The sequence below is a fragment of the Cupressus sempervirens genome, chromosome 6, assembly GCF_028749045.1.
Source record: "Cupressus sempervirens isolate cs-2001-9-10 chromosome 6, ASM2874904v1, whole genome shotgun sequence".
Lineage (NCBI taxonomy): Eukaryota > Viridiplantae > Streptophyta > Pinopsida > Cupressales > Cupressaceae > Cupressus > Cupressus sempervirens.
The window spans coordinates 333,544,228-333,562,213 of record NC_143123.1 but is presented as its reverse complement, the minus strand read 5'-3'; the positions used below and the strand labels follow the sequence as shown (position 1 = coordinate 333,562,213).

General features: G+C 35.8%; 1 protein-coding gene across 1 annotated transcript in view; it reads left to right on the top strand.

Moving 5' to 3' along the window:
* LOC149552513 (alpha/beta-Hydrolases superfamily protein) overlaps positions 1-17,986 on the top strand; it is a 158,637-nt gene that overhangs the window by 67,174 nt on the left and 73,477 nt on the right. Inside the window, exons 8-10 of the mRNA XM_089788094.1 lie at positions 16,551-16,608; positions 16,947-16,999; positions 17,178-17,279. Coding sequence (XP_089644220.1) covers positions 16,551-16,608; positions 16,947-16,999; positions 17,178-17,279 — 213 coding nt within the window. The remainder of the gene's footprint in view (positions 1-16,550; positions 16,609-16,946; positions 17,000-17,177; positions 17,280-17,986) is intronic.

The window sequence follows — 17,986 nt, the reverse complement described above, 5'->3', positions numbered from 1 at the left end:
TCTATTTAATATTTGCATTCCAAATTCTGAACTCCATTAGAACCAATATTGTACAAAGGAGAACATGTTAATTAATTGTTTTGTTATTGTGTGTGTTAACCGACTGGACATGTGTTAACCTTGCGTGTGTTAAATGTGCAACGACATGAAGAAAGGTTGTCATTGCGTGTGTTACCTGTATGCAACTTGTCGTGAGGCCCACTAATTGGCCATACAAGTGTGAAGTATAGAGGAGTTGAGTTGTGTCGTGACCCATGAGTTGGCACAACCGGAGGAGCCCTACATTAATTTGTTGTCGGGAGTGTGTAAACAAAGTGTTTCTGATACAACATTACATTCTCCTCTCGTTGTCCTTGGAACTCAGTCAAATTGTGGGCCAACAACCTTGGAAGGCTCCCCAAAAGATCATAGATTGGCGGAGTTCGACACATATCATGTTAGCAAGACCGCTTTCCCCCAAGCCTCCCTGTGCACATACTGATCAACCAAAGCCTCCCACGTGTGAATTAAGTCCTATGTCGATAGGTCTTCTTGGGTCTTTCCTATTGTCCTTTGCTTCATTGTCAGTCACTTGTAGTTGATGATCAAATGACTTCAAATCTCGAAATTTGATCAAGCAACACCGTCCCTTCTATTTGCCTTCAAATCTCGAGATTTGATCAAGCAACACCGTCACAATGTTTACTCTTTACGAGGTATCTAGGTTTATGCACAAAGTAAACATAGATTCAAAGAGAACATGAATAAACTATAATTTGGCATTAACACATTGCACATAATATTGGCAAAAGGATGTACCATTTCATTCCCCGTGTAAGGTCTATATCATCAACAACCTATGACATGTTTCGAGCCATATACAAATAGTGCTCGATGGTTGGTTAAGTCACCAAATGTTAACAACTGATAACCTTGCAGAACAAATGTTTTATTATACCACCAAGTACTATGCCTCTAACAAAAGTACTATTTAATTAGTTATGGTGGATTTGTCGTCTACTAGGCCACTAAACCTATGTTGTTATTTGTGAGCATCAAAAGGAAGCCAATTATTTTTGAGATGAAAATAATGGTGAAAATGCTAACAAACACCATCATCAATGGAGGTTCATGACTCAATGTGTTGTTGGGGGAAATTTGGACGTGCATGGAGAGGCTAACATGCTGGCCACCAAGTTTCCATTTGGTGGGTGCCAACTAACATGGAAGTAAGCCATTGGGGACATTGATGGTAGAAAAGGTAATAATTGACACATTGCTTTTCTTGGATTTAGTAGTCCCATTGGAAAAGGAGGTGTATGATGCACTTCTTGGCAGAGGTTGGTGATAATTGCCAAGGCAATCTACTATTGGAAGTGAAATAAGCTCTTAGTCGAAAGTAAACAGAGGAAGTACATTAGTGACTTGAGAAATCAAGCCGTGAGTGAAGAGTTGGAATCCTTCAAATCAAATTTTAAAGACAAAGTTGGGTATGGACAAAGGATGGAAAGGCATGGAGTCAAATGACAAAGTCGTGCTTGGGCTAGAAGATTGTTTTAAAGATGAGACAAGTTCCTTGAATGGATAGACTGTGAAGTATTTCCGTCAATGTGTAATATTTGGGAGGCTACAACTCTCGGAGAAGAACAACGTAAAATTATGGACAATACATTTGAAACTACGAAGAGTAAAATATGTAATGTGGAGCAAATAAACATTTGTCAAGGGAAATCAACTTCATAGGAAATTCATAGGAAAAGAGACGGAACTAGGAGGGGTGGAAATTGGAAATAAAAAGCAAAAAGTAAATGTGGGGATTAAGTAGACTTCTGAAAATTTGAAAAATTTAAAACCAGATATAAGAAGATGAAAATGGAAATGGACAAAAATAGACAAGTAGTTGGAAAATAAATTATTTGTCAAAAGATAAAATTAGAAAAATATTGTTACCATGGTGAAAGAAACATGGACTATCAGAGCAAAGGTGGAAAATATCATGGAAAGGAAAGGAAATATTAAAAAAAGCTTAAAAATAAAAGGCATTGAAAAATTAAAAAGAAAGTGGAAGGGGATTATGTTTAGTAAAGTAGACCTAATAGAGAAATTGATTAAAATATTCACTAAGAAGAGAACAAGCATTCATAAGTTGACTAAGATGATTCACTTTTTGGTGCATAAAGGACAGTACGGGTAAATAGACCAGATTAAGAGTAAAGATTGTCAAGTAGATTGGCAAGAGCATAATTTTGGAAAGAGAAGCAAAGCACATGCTCATCCGTATGATGAGCGTTTTGCATTGTTCTACAGTTGTTGCTGGTGTCATTCACTTTATATTACATTGTATGGGCTACTAGTTTTGTAGTACGGATTGCTGATAGAGCCATATGGGCTGAGGGAGTTGTTCTTGGGAGTGTCACATGGATTTGGTCATCGAGTCCTATCTAGTGTTGTACGTGTACAAAATTACAAATACATCGCTGTATGTTGGATGCAGCCCTAGGATTAGGCCTTATGGGAGCAAAACCTACCTACCATACCTCTTAAAAACTTCATATGGCGTTTTGTTTGTAAATCATATGTTACTTAGATCTCGACATTTACCATACAAGGCTTCATGCTGCTCCTAGCATATGACGTATGGTCTCAATTTTCCAAGTCTTTATCTTGATGTACAATGTATGGCCTACATGATTCGCATGCTGCTCCTCAAGCTTGTTGTACTGCGTATGAAATTCATTTGGGCATCATTAATCAATTTTGTCATATGGGATACAAAGTGTGATTTTGAGTTTGTTGTACAGTTGGCAACTTTGCATCAACAAGTCTATACCAATGAATAGTTTGACACATTGTGGAAGTGACTTGGCAGCAGTGCAGTAGTATGCTGGTAGGAGTTTGGCAACCTTGTGGCAGAACATTGATAGGAGTGTAGTGCTTAGGTCATCGGGTGTGGCAGTCACAACATCATAAGCTCATTCCCATATGTCTTCCATTGCATCTCAATTCTTTTGCTTCTTTAACATTACTCTTGGCATCTTAAAAATTCACAAAAATGATGTGCATTGTGGAGTTCTATGTGGTTTTAAAGGTCTTAATTTGGGTTGACTTGTCCAGGGACCTTTTGAGGAGCATTGCCCCTGCAAGGAGGACTGCCCCTTGAGCCCATTTGGTTTTTGAAGTGCACTATAACTTTGAGTTTACACAGTACAAGTCATTGTCTACACTCTTGCCATTGGTCTTCCCAAATGTTAATTAATGCATACTTTTTATCTAGAAGACAACTTCTCCTTTTTTTTGTGGGGGGGAGGGGTGATGCAATTAGTGTACAATGTGTATTGTTATGTTTGATAATGTATAAATTGTCTGTATTAAGTTGGTTGTCCACTCTCAAGTAGTTATATGTATTGGTTGGTTGATGATTGTGTTACTCTTGACAATTGTCAAGGCTTTTTAATATGTTAGGTATCGTCAAGAAGTATGGTGTAGTCAGAGGAATTGTAATCCTTTGTTGACCATCTTTTCTCTTCTCTATAATGAATTCATGGTTGAATAAAGATAGATTTTACTCATGTATTTGGTATGCATTCCATCTTTATTATTATTTTGTGTATGTAATTTATCAGATATAAACACGCTTCTAGTGCATGTGCTAGGTGAATAATTAATTAATATTTCTTTAATGTTGTATAATGTTGAGAAATACTAAAGGGACAACTTAGTTTACTAGCTCATTGAGAAGTATCAAAGGCTTTACACAAGAAATGTTAATATGATTTTCAAAAAGGTCCTTTTTGAGGGAAAAGGAGTTATTGTACTTTTGTAATGACCTTGCTCCAATTTGATGCCAAAATGCTGATAAAGGCTCAAGAAAACACTTTGCATACAAGGGTCATATGATTGATATAGTATTTGAGTTTGCTTTAATGACTCTTTTCTTCAATTTGCATCAATGAGAATATTTTGCAAGAAGACTCAAAATTGATTACACAATGACCTAACATGAATGTGCAACTTATTTTGACAATATTCAATGCATATATGTACTAAAAACTACTTGCAATATGCTGTTACAACAAATAGTAATTATGACAAACACTTTGGATGCAACCTATGATGGCGTTAATGCACTTATAGCGAAGTGGCATTAATACAAACACTTGGTATGCAGAATTATAATATTATTTATGCCAAAAAGAGAACCTACAGCCAATTGACATTTTGTCAAACAATTGGCCTGCAAACTAATAAGTTGATCATGAATGATAAATACATATTCAATTACACTATATCAGACCAGCAACTTATGTCTCCTTTATTGCACATAAAATGTCAACTACAATGCTAGTATGAAATGGCCAAGACTCTTGGCTTACATCCACAAGAATAATGCTTAAATCTGTTACAAACTTTCACCTACAGCCTTACCTTCTAATATGCATCTAAATGATAAGAAAAATGCATGAAATATTCAAAGGAACCTGATTGTAGATGGCTGTAATAATTTTCACCAATGCTGCCTTTCCGCTTTGCTTTTTCGGATCTGCTTTTTTGTTTTGCTTTTTCGGATTGCTTTTTCAGATTTGTTTTTTTCTCAGTGTAGCACAAATAGAAGACTGAAGTATCTTCCTCCTAGCTGCAATAATTCAAGTGATATTTCACACTGTCAAAATTGCTATCAATAGGAAGTTTTCGTTTCCTATGACAAAGAAGTAATTTACAGAAACCCTAGGCTCCACAAAGTGAAACAACAACAACATCAAATCTGCCTTGCTGAGAATGAAGCGCAAGATGTCTATTTATTCTTTTTTCTTCACTTTCTCCAAAAACTTTTAGAACATTATTTTATTTATTAAGTGACTTTTATAAAATATTTTATAGTTTAACTCGCTTTATTAAATTAATTAAATATAAAGTTACCTTTTAATATTTTTTTATTTGATAACCTTATAAATAATTAACTTAATACCACTTATTTATTTAATTAAAATAATTAATTAGTCATCTTCATAAAATATTCATTATTTTGGACAACTTAATTAATTAAATTAATTAAATCAAATTACCTCCAAAAGGGGGACGGGGGACATGACAACTTTTAAATTACAAATCCCCTCCAAAAAGTTGTAAATGGAGGTTTGGGATCTTATTTTGCATATGTTGAATATTTCTTATATTGTTATGTTGTTGGATTGAACCTATGTGCTCTTGAAGTCGTTTGAGGATGAAACCAATCATTTGATTCCTATTTTGGTATTTGAGATATGATCCCTAGCTAGTTAGACTGGTAATACTTATAAATCACCTATGTGCAAATTGAAGTTTTAGATTTGGAGTTTCAGTATGAAGGTATTTGATGTATTTTAAATTTGCAAATGTTTTGGTAAGAATTTCTATTAGTTTGCAGCTGTTTGTTGAGTGTTGAGTTTGAAGGATATATTTATTGTTGGCTGCACAACATCAACCCTTGCTTGGTTGTACCAAATTAGTCATTTCTTGTTGTACATATTGTCCTCATTTTGTAATCACAAATTGGAGGCAACTATGAAACTTTGACGTTTAAAGTTTCCAATTTCTCTAAGCTGATTCACTATATGATCTATGAAAGTTGATCAATTAATCTTTCCTAATTCATATTATGAATCCTTCTATTGAAGGTTCTCATCTAGTTCCTTTTGTTTTTGTAAGCTTAATTAGATTTATTGAATCTAATGGCATATGCTTGATTTTTGAGGCCTTCAAAGTCCCTTCTTGCGTTTTAGTATGTTTGTCTTGGTTGCTTTGATCCTTTTGTTGCCGTCAATCTCTTACTCTTGGTCACACACTCGTTTTGAGCTAATGTAGACCTTAATTGGGGTTGTCAATCAAAAGATATTATGGTTTAAGTGAATGTATAATCGAATTTTAGAACCCCAATTGCATATTTTATTAAACTTGAACCTTTTAAATTTTTATGTTGAACTTTTTGTTGTTTTTAATTGAAAGTTACTTTTAAATGTGTAAATACTTTATAAACATTGCACATTTGATCTTTTGAATCACTTAATTCATAAAGTGCACTTTTTGAACCTATTTACACATTACACATGCACTTTTTGATCTTTTAAGTCATAACTTAAATCACTTAAGTCATATTACATATTACACATGAACTTTTAAGTGAAATGTGTAATAGGCTCCAAAAATTGCAATTGGACTTAAGTGAAACAATTAGACGTGCAAATTAAAAACCAAGTGAAAAGTGCAAGTTAAAACAAGCCAACAACATATGCCTGCAAGTTAATATGCAAATACATATGAAAAGTGCAATTTGCATCATATGTAATATGCAAATGGAGTTGAAAACAGCGATTTAGCTAAATATGCTTCCTTTCAATTGCCAAATCGTGTTTCTTGGAGCACATTGCATATTTTATTACTTCTCCATCATATGCAATATGTAATGAGAATGGAAAACCACAATTTTTTCTTGCTTCCATATTCAAAACAAGTTGTTTTCATGCAAAACTGCCAGTATCTTTCCAAAACTGCTTGGCTGGGTATTGTAATGCAGTAAAATACATATGTAACTGCACTTTTAAATTGAGATTACACATGCACTTTAAAACCAAGAAAAGAAACTCCAACTTGTGCAATGTGTAATCCACATCAAAAAGTGCAATTTATCTCTTACTTGCACATTCTTTGCAATATGCAATGTGTAAATTGCTTCAAAAGGTCCGATTTGCATAAAGAGAATGTGAAGTATGCAAATGAATATGAAAAATGTGATTTGCAATGTACATAATGTGCTTTGAAAAGTCCGATTTAGGGCTTGAAAGGAATAATGTTGTGAAAAGTCATATATGCAATGTGTATATGCATTTGTCAAACCCGATTTGGAGAGAGATGTTTGTTTCCAACTTCGTTCTTGTTCCAAGTTTTACTCTTTGCCCTCCATGTAAGTGTAAATCTTTGGTTTTGTTTGCATTTCTTGATTTTGTTGCATATTTAATGCACTCTTTTGCTCTTTTTTTTCCATTTGTTCATTGGCAGCCCTAGATTTTTGTTCTTGATAACAAATAAATTCAAACTCTCATTCCTTGTAAATACAAGAAGGTTCTTAAACTTCAAAACAAAATTGCTTGCAAGGTTGAACTGTTTGAAGTTTTCCCAAGTCTTCTTTTTGTGTCATTGCAATAGGTATGTTATCTTTTGTTTTCCTTGTTTTGTGAATAAGTTTGTTTGTGAGGAAAATGATGAAAGTCGTCTCAAGAAATGCAAGGTCTCACCTGCATTTTCAGCCTTGATGTTCATTTCATCTCCAAATTTTCCCAACTCCATATTACACAAATATATAATCAGACTTTAAAATCCTGATTACACATTTTTAAAAATGATGAGTTTTAGCAATATGTAAATGCATTTCTAAATCCCAATTTTGGGAAAACTCTTAGTTTTAAACATGAAGTTTCCTAGCCACATGCTTCCAAACTATGTCCAACATAGCCTTTCAAGCCAAAATCCACATTTTGCCCCTTCTGCAATCCGCTTAGAAATACCCAATTTTGACCAAAAGACCTGATTTCGACCAAAAGAGAAGCTGTCTATGTCTTTTCCAGCCTATCTAAGAGTTCAAATAGTCTCTAAATCATACCTAGAACACTTATCCTCCATGGATCCACTATTATTGTCCAACTCTTGAAACCCTCATGGATTCAATCCCATTGGAAGATGTTTTCACTCTTTGGAATTTTCATGTTGCAATGAACTCTTCAAGTCAAGATATATGCGAAGAATCTTCACCTTTCAAAGGTAAAGATAAAATGAAGTATTAATAAGGCTGTTAATTGGCTTATACCACTCTTTCCTAAGTTTCATCCCCATACGATAGATTTAGAGATACAAAGATTGGTCATGTAGATATGTCAGAAATTTTTCAAAGATTAGAGACATCCTGTCAAGAAGACATGCTTCAAATCAAAAGAAGCAATATTCATTTGGTCTCAACTTTCCCAATGGCTGCCCTAGAACCCGAGTTCATGTGGGATTGTGCCAAGGACTTAGATTAAAAAACAAAGTCAGTTAAAGATGCTGATGGGAAAGTTGTTATGAGTTTACATTTGGAGATCATTGAGAAGGTTTTCAAAGTGTCGTAAACTCCAGAATGTGCAAATCTGACAAAGGAGAATTCACAACATCTATGGAATGACAAAAGGCTTGATTATAACAAGTTTTCAAATGACAATTGACTAATCAACAGAATCGAGAGGCTATCAAAAGATGCAACACCACAGTTATCAAAGTGAATGCAATGACTCAGAATACAAGAACTCTCGATCCTGCAATCATCCACAACTGCACCATCAAAGTCAAAGCCTTTGTTGATAATCTATAGGATTGATTCTTTCAGATTCAATAGCTTAAACATTTTCACCATTTTGCTTTAGTTTGTTTTCAGCTTTTTTCTTGTAGCTTAGAAGACATGTTGTGTGTAATTGATTTGCATGCAATCAAATTATACATGCCTCCAACAATGTAATTGAATAAGTCTTCTTTCCTTTTTGACTTAGTCAACGTGGTGGAGCTTTTCTCTCTCACTCCTTTGTCTATATAAGGGAGTGCCTTCCATTTTAAATATCATATTTTTATATGCAAGAAAGCTCAGTAGAATTGGTGCAATTATAACTGTGATTTATTTGACCAAATTTCAAAGAGAAGTGAATAAAAGAAGCAATTTGTTTCAAAGTTGTGTCTGGGAACAATTGTGGTGGTGCAGATTGTACATTGTGTCTACAATTTGTGTTGCTTTCTTAAATTCATTCAATCTTGTTTATATTCAAAGCATTCATAGAATTAGTTGCTTTCAGTTTGAGTGTTGGTATAACTTAGAGATTTAGAAGAAATCATTGTTTATGGAAGTCTATGTGCTCCATTTGTGGTGGTGAAATTGGAGTTAGAAATTATCTACTTGTGGAAGCCCGTGTGCTCCACTTGTGGAAACTTATCTTTGAAGGATTGCATAGGAGTCTGTGAGCTCCCTATTCGTCCCTATAGCTTAGAAACTAGACTTAGATCTAAGCTAGTATACATACAATCAATCTGTGGGTTGATTTGAGTTTATTGGTATCATTGCTCCAATTTGAGATGGAAGTGTAGTTAGAGTTTCATTGCCCACATTACCCGTTTAATGAGTATTTAGATTTTTAACTGAAAAAATAGGAAAAAATATTGGTAACATGCCTTTTTAGATTCTCTCGACTTCTAGCTTACCTTGAATTGATTCATGTAACAATGAGAATGTAATGTCCCCATTTTTACCAGCATCAGAGTTTGAGAGATCAGCCTATTATTGTGATCCTCATAGGCTAATTATTGTGGATAGAGGGTCTTCTAAGGTAGTGGCTTGGTTTGGGAGAGTCTTGTTTTCTCCACAATTCAGTAAGCTATAGGTTGGTCTTCGTTTGGCTCATATTGGACTTCATTTGGGCTTAGTTTTGTGTGCTTACTATTTGTGGTAAGTCGGGTGTTGATTGAGATGAATCCTTTCTATTTTTGGAAAGTGCATTTGGTCACATGGAGAAAAATAGGTGACTCCTATTTTAGACGGCATATTTAAATGACGAGTATTTTGGGAGTTATTATAATTTTAGTGGCCAAATTATTATTAAATCATTAAATGGCTTATTACAAAGTTATAATTTAACTTTATAATCTTACTTAAGTTGAGGGTTGAGTCATCATAGGAAGGGGCCATTTATTTAATTAATTATATGCCTAAGTCAAGTATTAAATGTTACTGAAAGAGTTGGAAAGTTTCAAGAGTTGAGTTCTTTTGGGAAACTTTCAGAGTTTTTGAAGTTGAGTTCTTTTGGAAAACTTTTGTCAACAAGAGATTATAAATATGACTTCATTGTGAAGGAAAATACATCTGTTTTGATTATCTATTTGGCTCTTGTCATCTTTGTGACATTTCTGAGTTTGTGGATTTCTGCGCCCTTGCTGAGGTATAAGGGTTTGAAGCCGAGATGCATTTAATCCATAGTTGAGGTATTGTGGATTAGATTCTGATAATTATCGACTTCCTGAAGCTGTGACTACTGTGGTTGGAAGCTTTTCTTTGTCAGGTGAATTCTGAGATCCATATGTGAGGAAGTGTTGAGTATTTCTACATCTGTGTGCACCTGCATTTTCTGATTGGGGTTTGAACTGCCTATTGGTGGGTGCTGTTCGCTGGGAATTGGCAGCAATTAGTGTCATTGAATGTCTGCATTCAGATTTACAGAGCTGCGGATAAATTCAGAGCCTGTGCTTTGTTTATAAGAGCCCGTGTTGAAGAAATTAAGGGCCACACTAATAAATCTGGGCATGGGGATTAGTTGGGAGCTGCAGCGTTGAGTAAGCAGCCTGTGTGTATGTTGGAAAAGGTTTTTAGAGCCTGCAATTTTTTGTGGTCATCACGAGGAAACCTGGGACTGCTGTGGCAACGTTTCTGGGCAGTGGTGAGTAGAACATGCTCAGCATTCAAGGCTATTATAGTGTGGCAAGTGTGGAGATCATATTATTCGAACTTATTATCTTTTTGTGTACAACAAATCTGTTATCTTAAACAGGTTCTTATTTCTCTATGTTTGTGATTTGCTGCAAATAAATAACAGAATTCTAATTTTCAGTTCTCTTAGGAATTTGGATCTTGTGCAATTATTATTTCTTGTTCATTCCAAGTATTTCGTATTGTGTGGGAGAATTCAAAAGAACTATATATATCCAACGCAATAAAACAAACAAAGAAATCAGAAAAAAGATAAAATTCAAAGAACAAATATCTTAGCATTCCATCAGCATTGCCTGGCTCCTTATTGTGGTCGCTTGCCAAATGTTTGACAAAATGTCGAACAACTGATTAGTGAAGAAAATTGGTGTTGGTGTAAGCTATCACTAGTTGGGGTTATTACAGACAAGGGGGAGCCTTCCCTTTAAGGTAGGAGAGACTTTGTCTCACATGCTGTAGCTGGAACTACTGTTTTGTGATAGAAGTTCTAAAATACTGCATTCGCAAAATATCCTCACAATACATATTGGAAGGGTTTCCTACACCCCAGGGAGACTGTTGAATGCTGGATTTACTACATATCTGCCCCTTGTAACAATGTTTTCTGCAGGTTCAAAGGGTTTAAAACTTTAAACTTTAAAGAGGTCTCTGTTGTACAGCCTATTATAGGCCACTCCACTTCATGGTAGAGGTGTGAGGGCTAGGAAGGTGAATCATCCTCTTTTCTTGTTAGTTTTGTAGTTGGCACATGGACATGTTTTGACTGCAGACCATTAGAAGATTATTTCTGTGTATGATATGGAGTGATGTAATGGTGCCACTTTTCTCATACCAGATCTATAAATGTTCGCTTCTTGGTTTCATGTGGTTGTTTAGTGAACAACATGATGTTTGGAATTGTATAATGCAGTCTGCCTTAATTATTGATGATCTGCCTAAGCATCTTTTATTAAGTTTGGGTCATTGTTTCACTATCCAGACTGTAAGAGCAAGGTTTGAGACGTCTTTCAAACCTGCATCAGCGGAAAGTGAAACTCATCATGATTAAGTTTGATATTGTTATTTCTCATGTGGGTGGTTTGTTTCTGTGATTGAAGGCCTTTTTGGCAGTGCTAGGTTTATACCCTGCTATTTGGCTTTTTTCAGAGGTGAAGGTGGTTGCATAAGATGAGTCCTGGAAGGTTTAAATGGGTTTATTGGACTTGCAAAATCTTGGGCTTGTAAAATTGTGCAAGATGATAGTGCAGATAAGCAGACACAATATTGCTCATGATGGGGTTTCTCTACATTGGATTTTTTCATGTCAATTCTGATAGTAATACCTCTATTCACAAGTGATTCATTTGATCTCTTAATTCTATAACTACTCTAATTCAAGTAATTAAGAGAGCATATTAATTACATGTTCGATTGATTATAAGAACAGTTATTGTATTTGATAGAAAGTACCTATGTTCCCCGGGGACGCGTACCCGGCCTAAAACCTGACGTTTCGGGGACGGGGACATCGCGGGGACGGGGGGACGGGTATGGGACGTCCCCCAGCCGTCTCCAAATGACCTTTTTTTTCAGGGGACGTTTTGGAAACTTGGGGACGTGGGGGGGACAAAAGGGGGACGACCAGCCGTACCCGGTATGGAAAGGGGACGTTTAGTCATCCCTCGACCGAACCAGGTACGACCGACCGTCCCCCTTTTTTGTATGCTCAAAACTTAAAAAAAAAAACATAAAAAAAAATTTAATGCCTCCTTCTTGGTCGGCTAGTGGGCCCACTCCTCCAAAAACCCTAAAATGTATATAACTCCACACATTTAAGTTGTTTTAACAATTGTTTGGTTTTCATTTTATGTTGTAGCCGGCTGAAGTTTTCATTTGGCAAGTAGAGGAGGTAATATTTTTGCTTCCAAGAGGTTGACTAAGGGTTTGATCTTTTATTTTGTCCACCAAGTAAGTATAAAACTCTTTGTGCTTTCATCTATCATTTTTTTAATAAATTTGCAGCTTGCAAAGTCTGATTTTTTTTTATTTTTTTCATTGTTTCAGCTTATATATCTATTCAATTGCATATTTAAACACAATGAGCAACAATGGGAGTACAAGTAGTAGTAGTGAAGAAGAAAATGTAGGGGTTGATGTTGCTAGTAGTCACACTAGGCAAAAACCCAATCCTAAAGCTGATTTGTTTAAATGCCCTTCTGCCATTATGAAGAATTTTGCAAAGGGTCCTTTCAATAGGAAAAACCTCTTCTCCAATATGTCACACCTCGGCCAAAAGATAAAAAGAATTCGGGAGGGACTAGGGTGTGGGATTGCCATGTTTGTGTTGATGATTTTAGGGGCAGCTATACAAGAGTGAAGTCACATTTTTTAGGTGTTTCATGCCAAGGAGTCAAAGCTTGTCCTAACCCAACTGATGAACAAAAATTAGAATGCCAAAGATTGCACTTAGAGGTTGAAATGGAGGGACAAAATTTGACAGTGACATCACCATCCATTCCCTCACAATCATCTAGGCATATTTCATCCGCCATTGGTACTAGTGGCAGCCCTAGTGGGTCTAGGGGGAAGAGAAAGATAAGTAGTGGTGAGAAGGGCTCGATGGAAAGTATGTTTAATGCACAGGCAAAGGAGAAGTGTGAGGCATCCATTGGTAGATTCTTTGTTGCTAATGGTATCCCATATAATGCAGCCCGTTCCACTTATTATAAACAAATGGTGAAAGATATTTTGAGCATGAATTCCTCATTTGTACCCCCCGGTGAGCATAAGCTATGAACCACTATCCTAGATGAAGAGTACTCAAAGGTTGCTTTATTATTTGAGAATATGAGACACACTTGGGTTAGGATAGGCTGCTCTATTGTGATGGATGGGTGGACCGATGTTAGAGATCGGCCACTCATCAATATCATTGTCACATCCCCTGCTGACTCTTATTTTTTGAGAGCCATAGATTGCTCAGGAAAGAAGAAGGATGCAGATTTTCAGTTCACCATTTTGTGAGATGCCATAGAGGAGATTGGGCCCTCTAATGTTGTACAAGTTATCACAGATTCTGCACCTGTGTGCATATCAGCTGGTTTGATGATAGAGGGTGCTTATAGGCACATATTTTGGACCGCTTGTTGTGTTCATTCCTTGAACAATGCATTGAAGGACATAGGGAAGATTGAATGGGTGAAACAAGCGGTGCTAGAAGCTAGAGAAGTGCAAATGTTTATTTGCAACCACCACACTTCACTTGCTCTATTTAAGTCCTTCTCTAAGAAGGAGTTCCTCAAACCAGCTGAGACAAGGTATGTCAATTATAATTATAGTTTACTTTTAGTTTGTTTTAACTTTAAGTTATTTAAAAAAATTATTTATAAGTTTACCTACATGTGATGCTTTTTGTTTTAAATTTTAATCATTAATGTTTAAGTTTTAATTTTTAATTTTTAATTGTTGCTATAGGTATTGCACATATTTCATTTTGATGGAGAGGATGATTGAGGTGTATGAGGCCCTTCAATTGATGGTGGTGAATCCATAGTGGGGACGATGGTCTCATTCTAAGTCCTCTGAAAGAAAAGCGGTGAGGCAAAAGATCCTTGATGAGAGTTGGTGGTCCACAATGAAGTAAGTTGTTGATTTTTAAATTTACTATTAGTCTTTTGCTTGCTGATTTTCCTACTAATAATCTTAAAATTCTTAAAATTCTAATTCTGATTTTTATTTTGTTGGCATCTTGATCTTGCAAATATATTTGCTCTGTCATAGCATCCATTGTTGATGTCATCAGATATGCTCATACTGATGCTCCTAGTTTGGGAGAGATCTATGAGACTATTGACAACATGTTGGGTAAGATGAAGAGAATTGTTGTGGCAAAGGATCCTACATTGGGCTTTTATGAGGAGCATATTAGGCCTATTGTGACACGGAGGTGGAATATGATGAATACCTCGCTTCATATGTCAGCCTTTGTTCTAAATCCCAAATGGTATGCACAGTTGGGTGGAAAGGGCCTCCTATGTGATGATCCTGAGGTTTTGGATGGCTTCACAAGAGCAATTGATAAGATGTATTCAGCTCAAGATGCCTCTACTCTTCGTGCACAGTTCCTTGACTTCACCAACCTTGGTGGCCCAAACTTGGGTAAGCCACAAGCAAGGTTGGATAGAGTTGTTTTGACACAGAGGGATCCTATTGGATGGTGGACTTGGCATGGGAGAGATACACCTGAGTTAAAGATACTTGCCAGTCACCTCCTTTCACAGGTTGTTAGTTCCTCAACTACAGAGAGGAATTGGTCCACATATTCACATATCCACTCTATCAAGAGGAATAGACTTACCTCTAAAAGAGCGGAGAAGCTAGTGACAGTGCACCATGCTCTTGGACTTGCCGATTGTTAGACTCCAGAGTATAGGCAGACACCAGCTTTGCGATGGGATGTTGAGCCTGAGGATGTGGCCCAGATAGATGAGGATGACACAGCACCAGGACTGGTTGGGGTTCCATTAGATGAAACTACGCTTCCTGTGGAGGATGACAGTTAGGAGGACTCTGATTTTGATGCCATGGCAGTAGAGGCAGAATAGGAGCAGCAGTCTGCTTCATTTTCTATGTTTTTCTTTTTGTGTTGAACATGAACATGATTATGATACATTGATAATATGATACTTATTACTTTATGGCAGCCCTCTACCCTTTGGGCCTATAGCTTTGGGCATATTTTGATTTTGATTTTCAGATTTATCATGCTTATCATTATGAGTTTTATGATATTGACAATTGTTAATAACTTAATGTTCATTGTTCAATGTTCTCTGATATTGTATTAATATGCATTTTGACAATTGGGTACTTAAATAGTAAAATCGGATGTTATTTCGTAGATGGCATTCAAATTTTGTATGTTATGGTTCTATTATGTTTAAAATTTTAAATGACATGCTTTGTGCTTAGTTTCATATGAATGACATGTATGTTTACAAATTTCAATGTATATTTTAGAATTTCGCTATATATAGATAGCTGTCCCCGTTTGCCGCCTCCTCCCGTCCCCAAAATCGCCAAAAAAATTTGCTATCTCGGAAACCCGTCCCATCGTCCCCCGCCGTCCCTGTACCGGAAACTCGGGGGAACATAGGAAAGTACTAATAGATTTGACTCATACAATGTAATAAGTAGGCATAATTCTTTACTATACCATTATCTTGAGGATTAGAAGGGTCCCATGTTTGAGTAGTATTAAATGGTTGAAAAATTCTATTTTGTGAGTATTGTAGGCATGTATGTTAGTATGCACACAGTTGCACAAATGGAAGATGTAGATGGCAGCCATATCAATAGAAAATATCAATAATCTTCTTTGTTTATGTTGAATTCAGCAGCTTTATACATTGTTTTAGGGTTTCAGCACATAAGTAGAAGTAAATCCATGTTGGTGAATTTTTCATTTGGAAAACTAGGTCGACTGCAGATCAAGTTTCTTAAAAAACATGGCATCTAACAAAAATCACAAAACAGTTGAGAATTTCAAAAAATAAGTGTTGAGATTTTCTATGACAATTTCAAAATTCACATATTTAATCAGTTTAGGAAATATATTTCAAAAGCACACTGAGTCTAAAAAGTGCAATGGCAATAGTGGAAAACTGAAGATCCATTTGGAATGTAAAATTTAAGTGTTCCAACCTATTTATCCAATCAACTGTATCCTTTTTATGTCTTTCCAAGCATTACTGATTGATCAGGAGAAGAACTAGAATTCGAAGGCCTAAAAAGATTAGAGCTAACACAGCTGGAAAAAGAATGTATATAATATGAGTTACTACCTTTTACTTCAAAAATGTAATTTTTAGCTAACTGTGAATTGTAATTATTGTCTGAAACTGTTTCCCAAAACAGTATCCTGAAAAATATATGTTATATGTGGTTTTCCAAAGATGCCATATCTCCTATTTTGTTTCTAAAACATATTTAATACTTTTATCAGGTCACAATTGCAGAATTCATATTCAAATATGTTAATTTATAAAACATTTGGATGACACAGGTTGGACAACTTAGACTTACTCCCCGTGTGCTAGTTGGTCACAGCTTTGGAGGAAAAGGTCAGTCATCAACCCTCATTTTGAAATTTAAAATTCTTCCAGGTTATGAAGAAGTTTGTTTCAAAAGAATGTACACCCCAAAGATTAATTACTGTTCCCAATGTTCTGCCTGAAATAGGCTTTTGGATAAAAGAAAAACAATATTGAATTAGACATATAATTAGTTCAACACAGAATTGAGAGAGTCATAGTACTCAAGAAGATATAATAGCAGGATAGATGATTCAATTGCACTAGAGAAGCTATAATTTGGAATGTGCATTATGCTTTTTTTGGTATTGGAAAGCATTCCCATCATGAAATAGAAACATAAGCTTTTAGAGGATGGGTTTGTGCAGTTGCCTTGAGCATGGCAGACCAGGCTGCAAAGCCGCTTGCCCGACCAGTTAGGGTAAGCATCTCTGCAGCTATTTGAAAATGAAATTCAAGAAGATTGTTATGCTTTTGAACTTAGCATATATAGGACATTATTTTATCTTATAAGCTTCAGCTTGATCATTACTAATTGAGGTTACACATGCTTTTGTTCCTTTTCAATAATGGGTGCCTTTAATTGCTTCCATGTGAAGGTATGGGTTTTGGATGCAACTCCTGGGAAAGTTCGTGCTGGTGGAGATGGCGAGGACCATCCAGCCGAGTTAATTGCTTTACTATCTCAAATCCCTAAGCAGGTATTGTTAATATTTTTGTAAACAAGTCTAGAGACATTTCTTAACGTGAGTTGATAAATGCAACTTGTGCAGTTTCCTCATAAACATCTCATGAACACTATACCATCATTATTGAAAACCATAGGATTCCTGCATAAAATATTATTAGTTCTCACAAATAGACAGATTATACTTATGTCCACAGATGATCAAAGTAGTTTAATTGAACTCCAAAAAGTAAAGTAGCTAATCAGGAGTTCAAAATGTACTCCAACAACTAAAAACTAAATTTGTACAATTAGGAGGAGGAAGAAGTAAGTGTTAAATAGGAAGGGCTGGGAAAACCTAAAAGAGTAAACCCTAGACAAAGAACATGCAAAATTCGCACAGCGAGAAATAATCTTTTGTAAGGAAGGCATCCTGTAAAACAGGTCAACAACAATGTCAAATAGGGAAGATGATGTAGAACAAAATTGTGGCTGGCACCGAGTCAATGTTTGAATCAGAAGCAAAACACGAGTTTACAGTCTTTTTACCATCATGGAAGAACAATGTTGAGAGTAATGATGTCTTCCAGAGATGGCTTGGGTCAAGAGGCCAAATCAATGAGGGTATTGGCAAGAAATGTCTTCGCCTTCCAATATCTCTTATAATTCTAAGGTTGATGGCCCTATTGAAACAATGAAGATTTGGTAATGCAAATTTAGGCTTGTGATTTGATTTGTAAT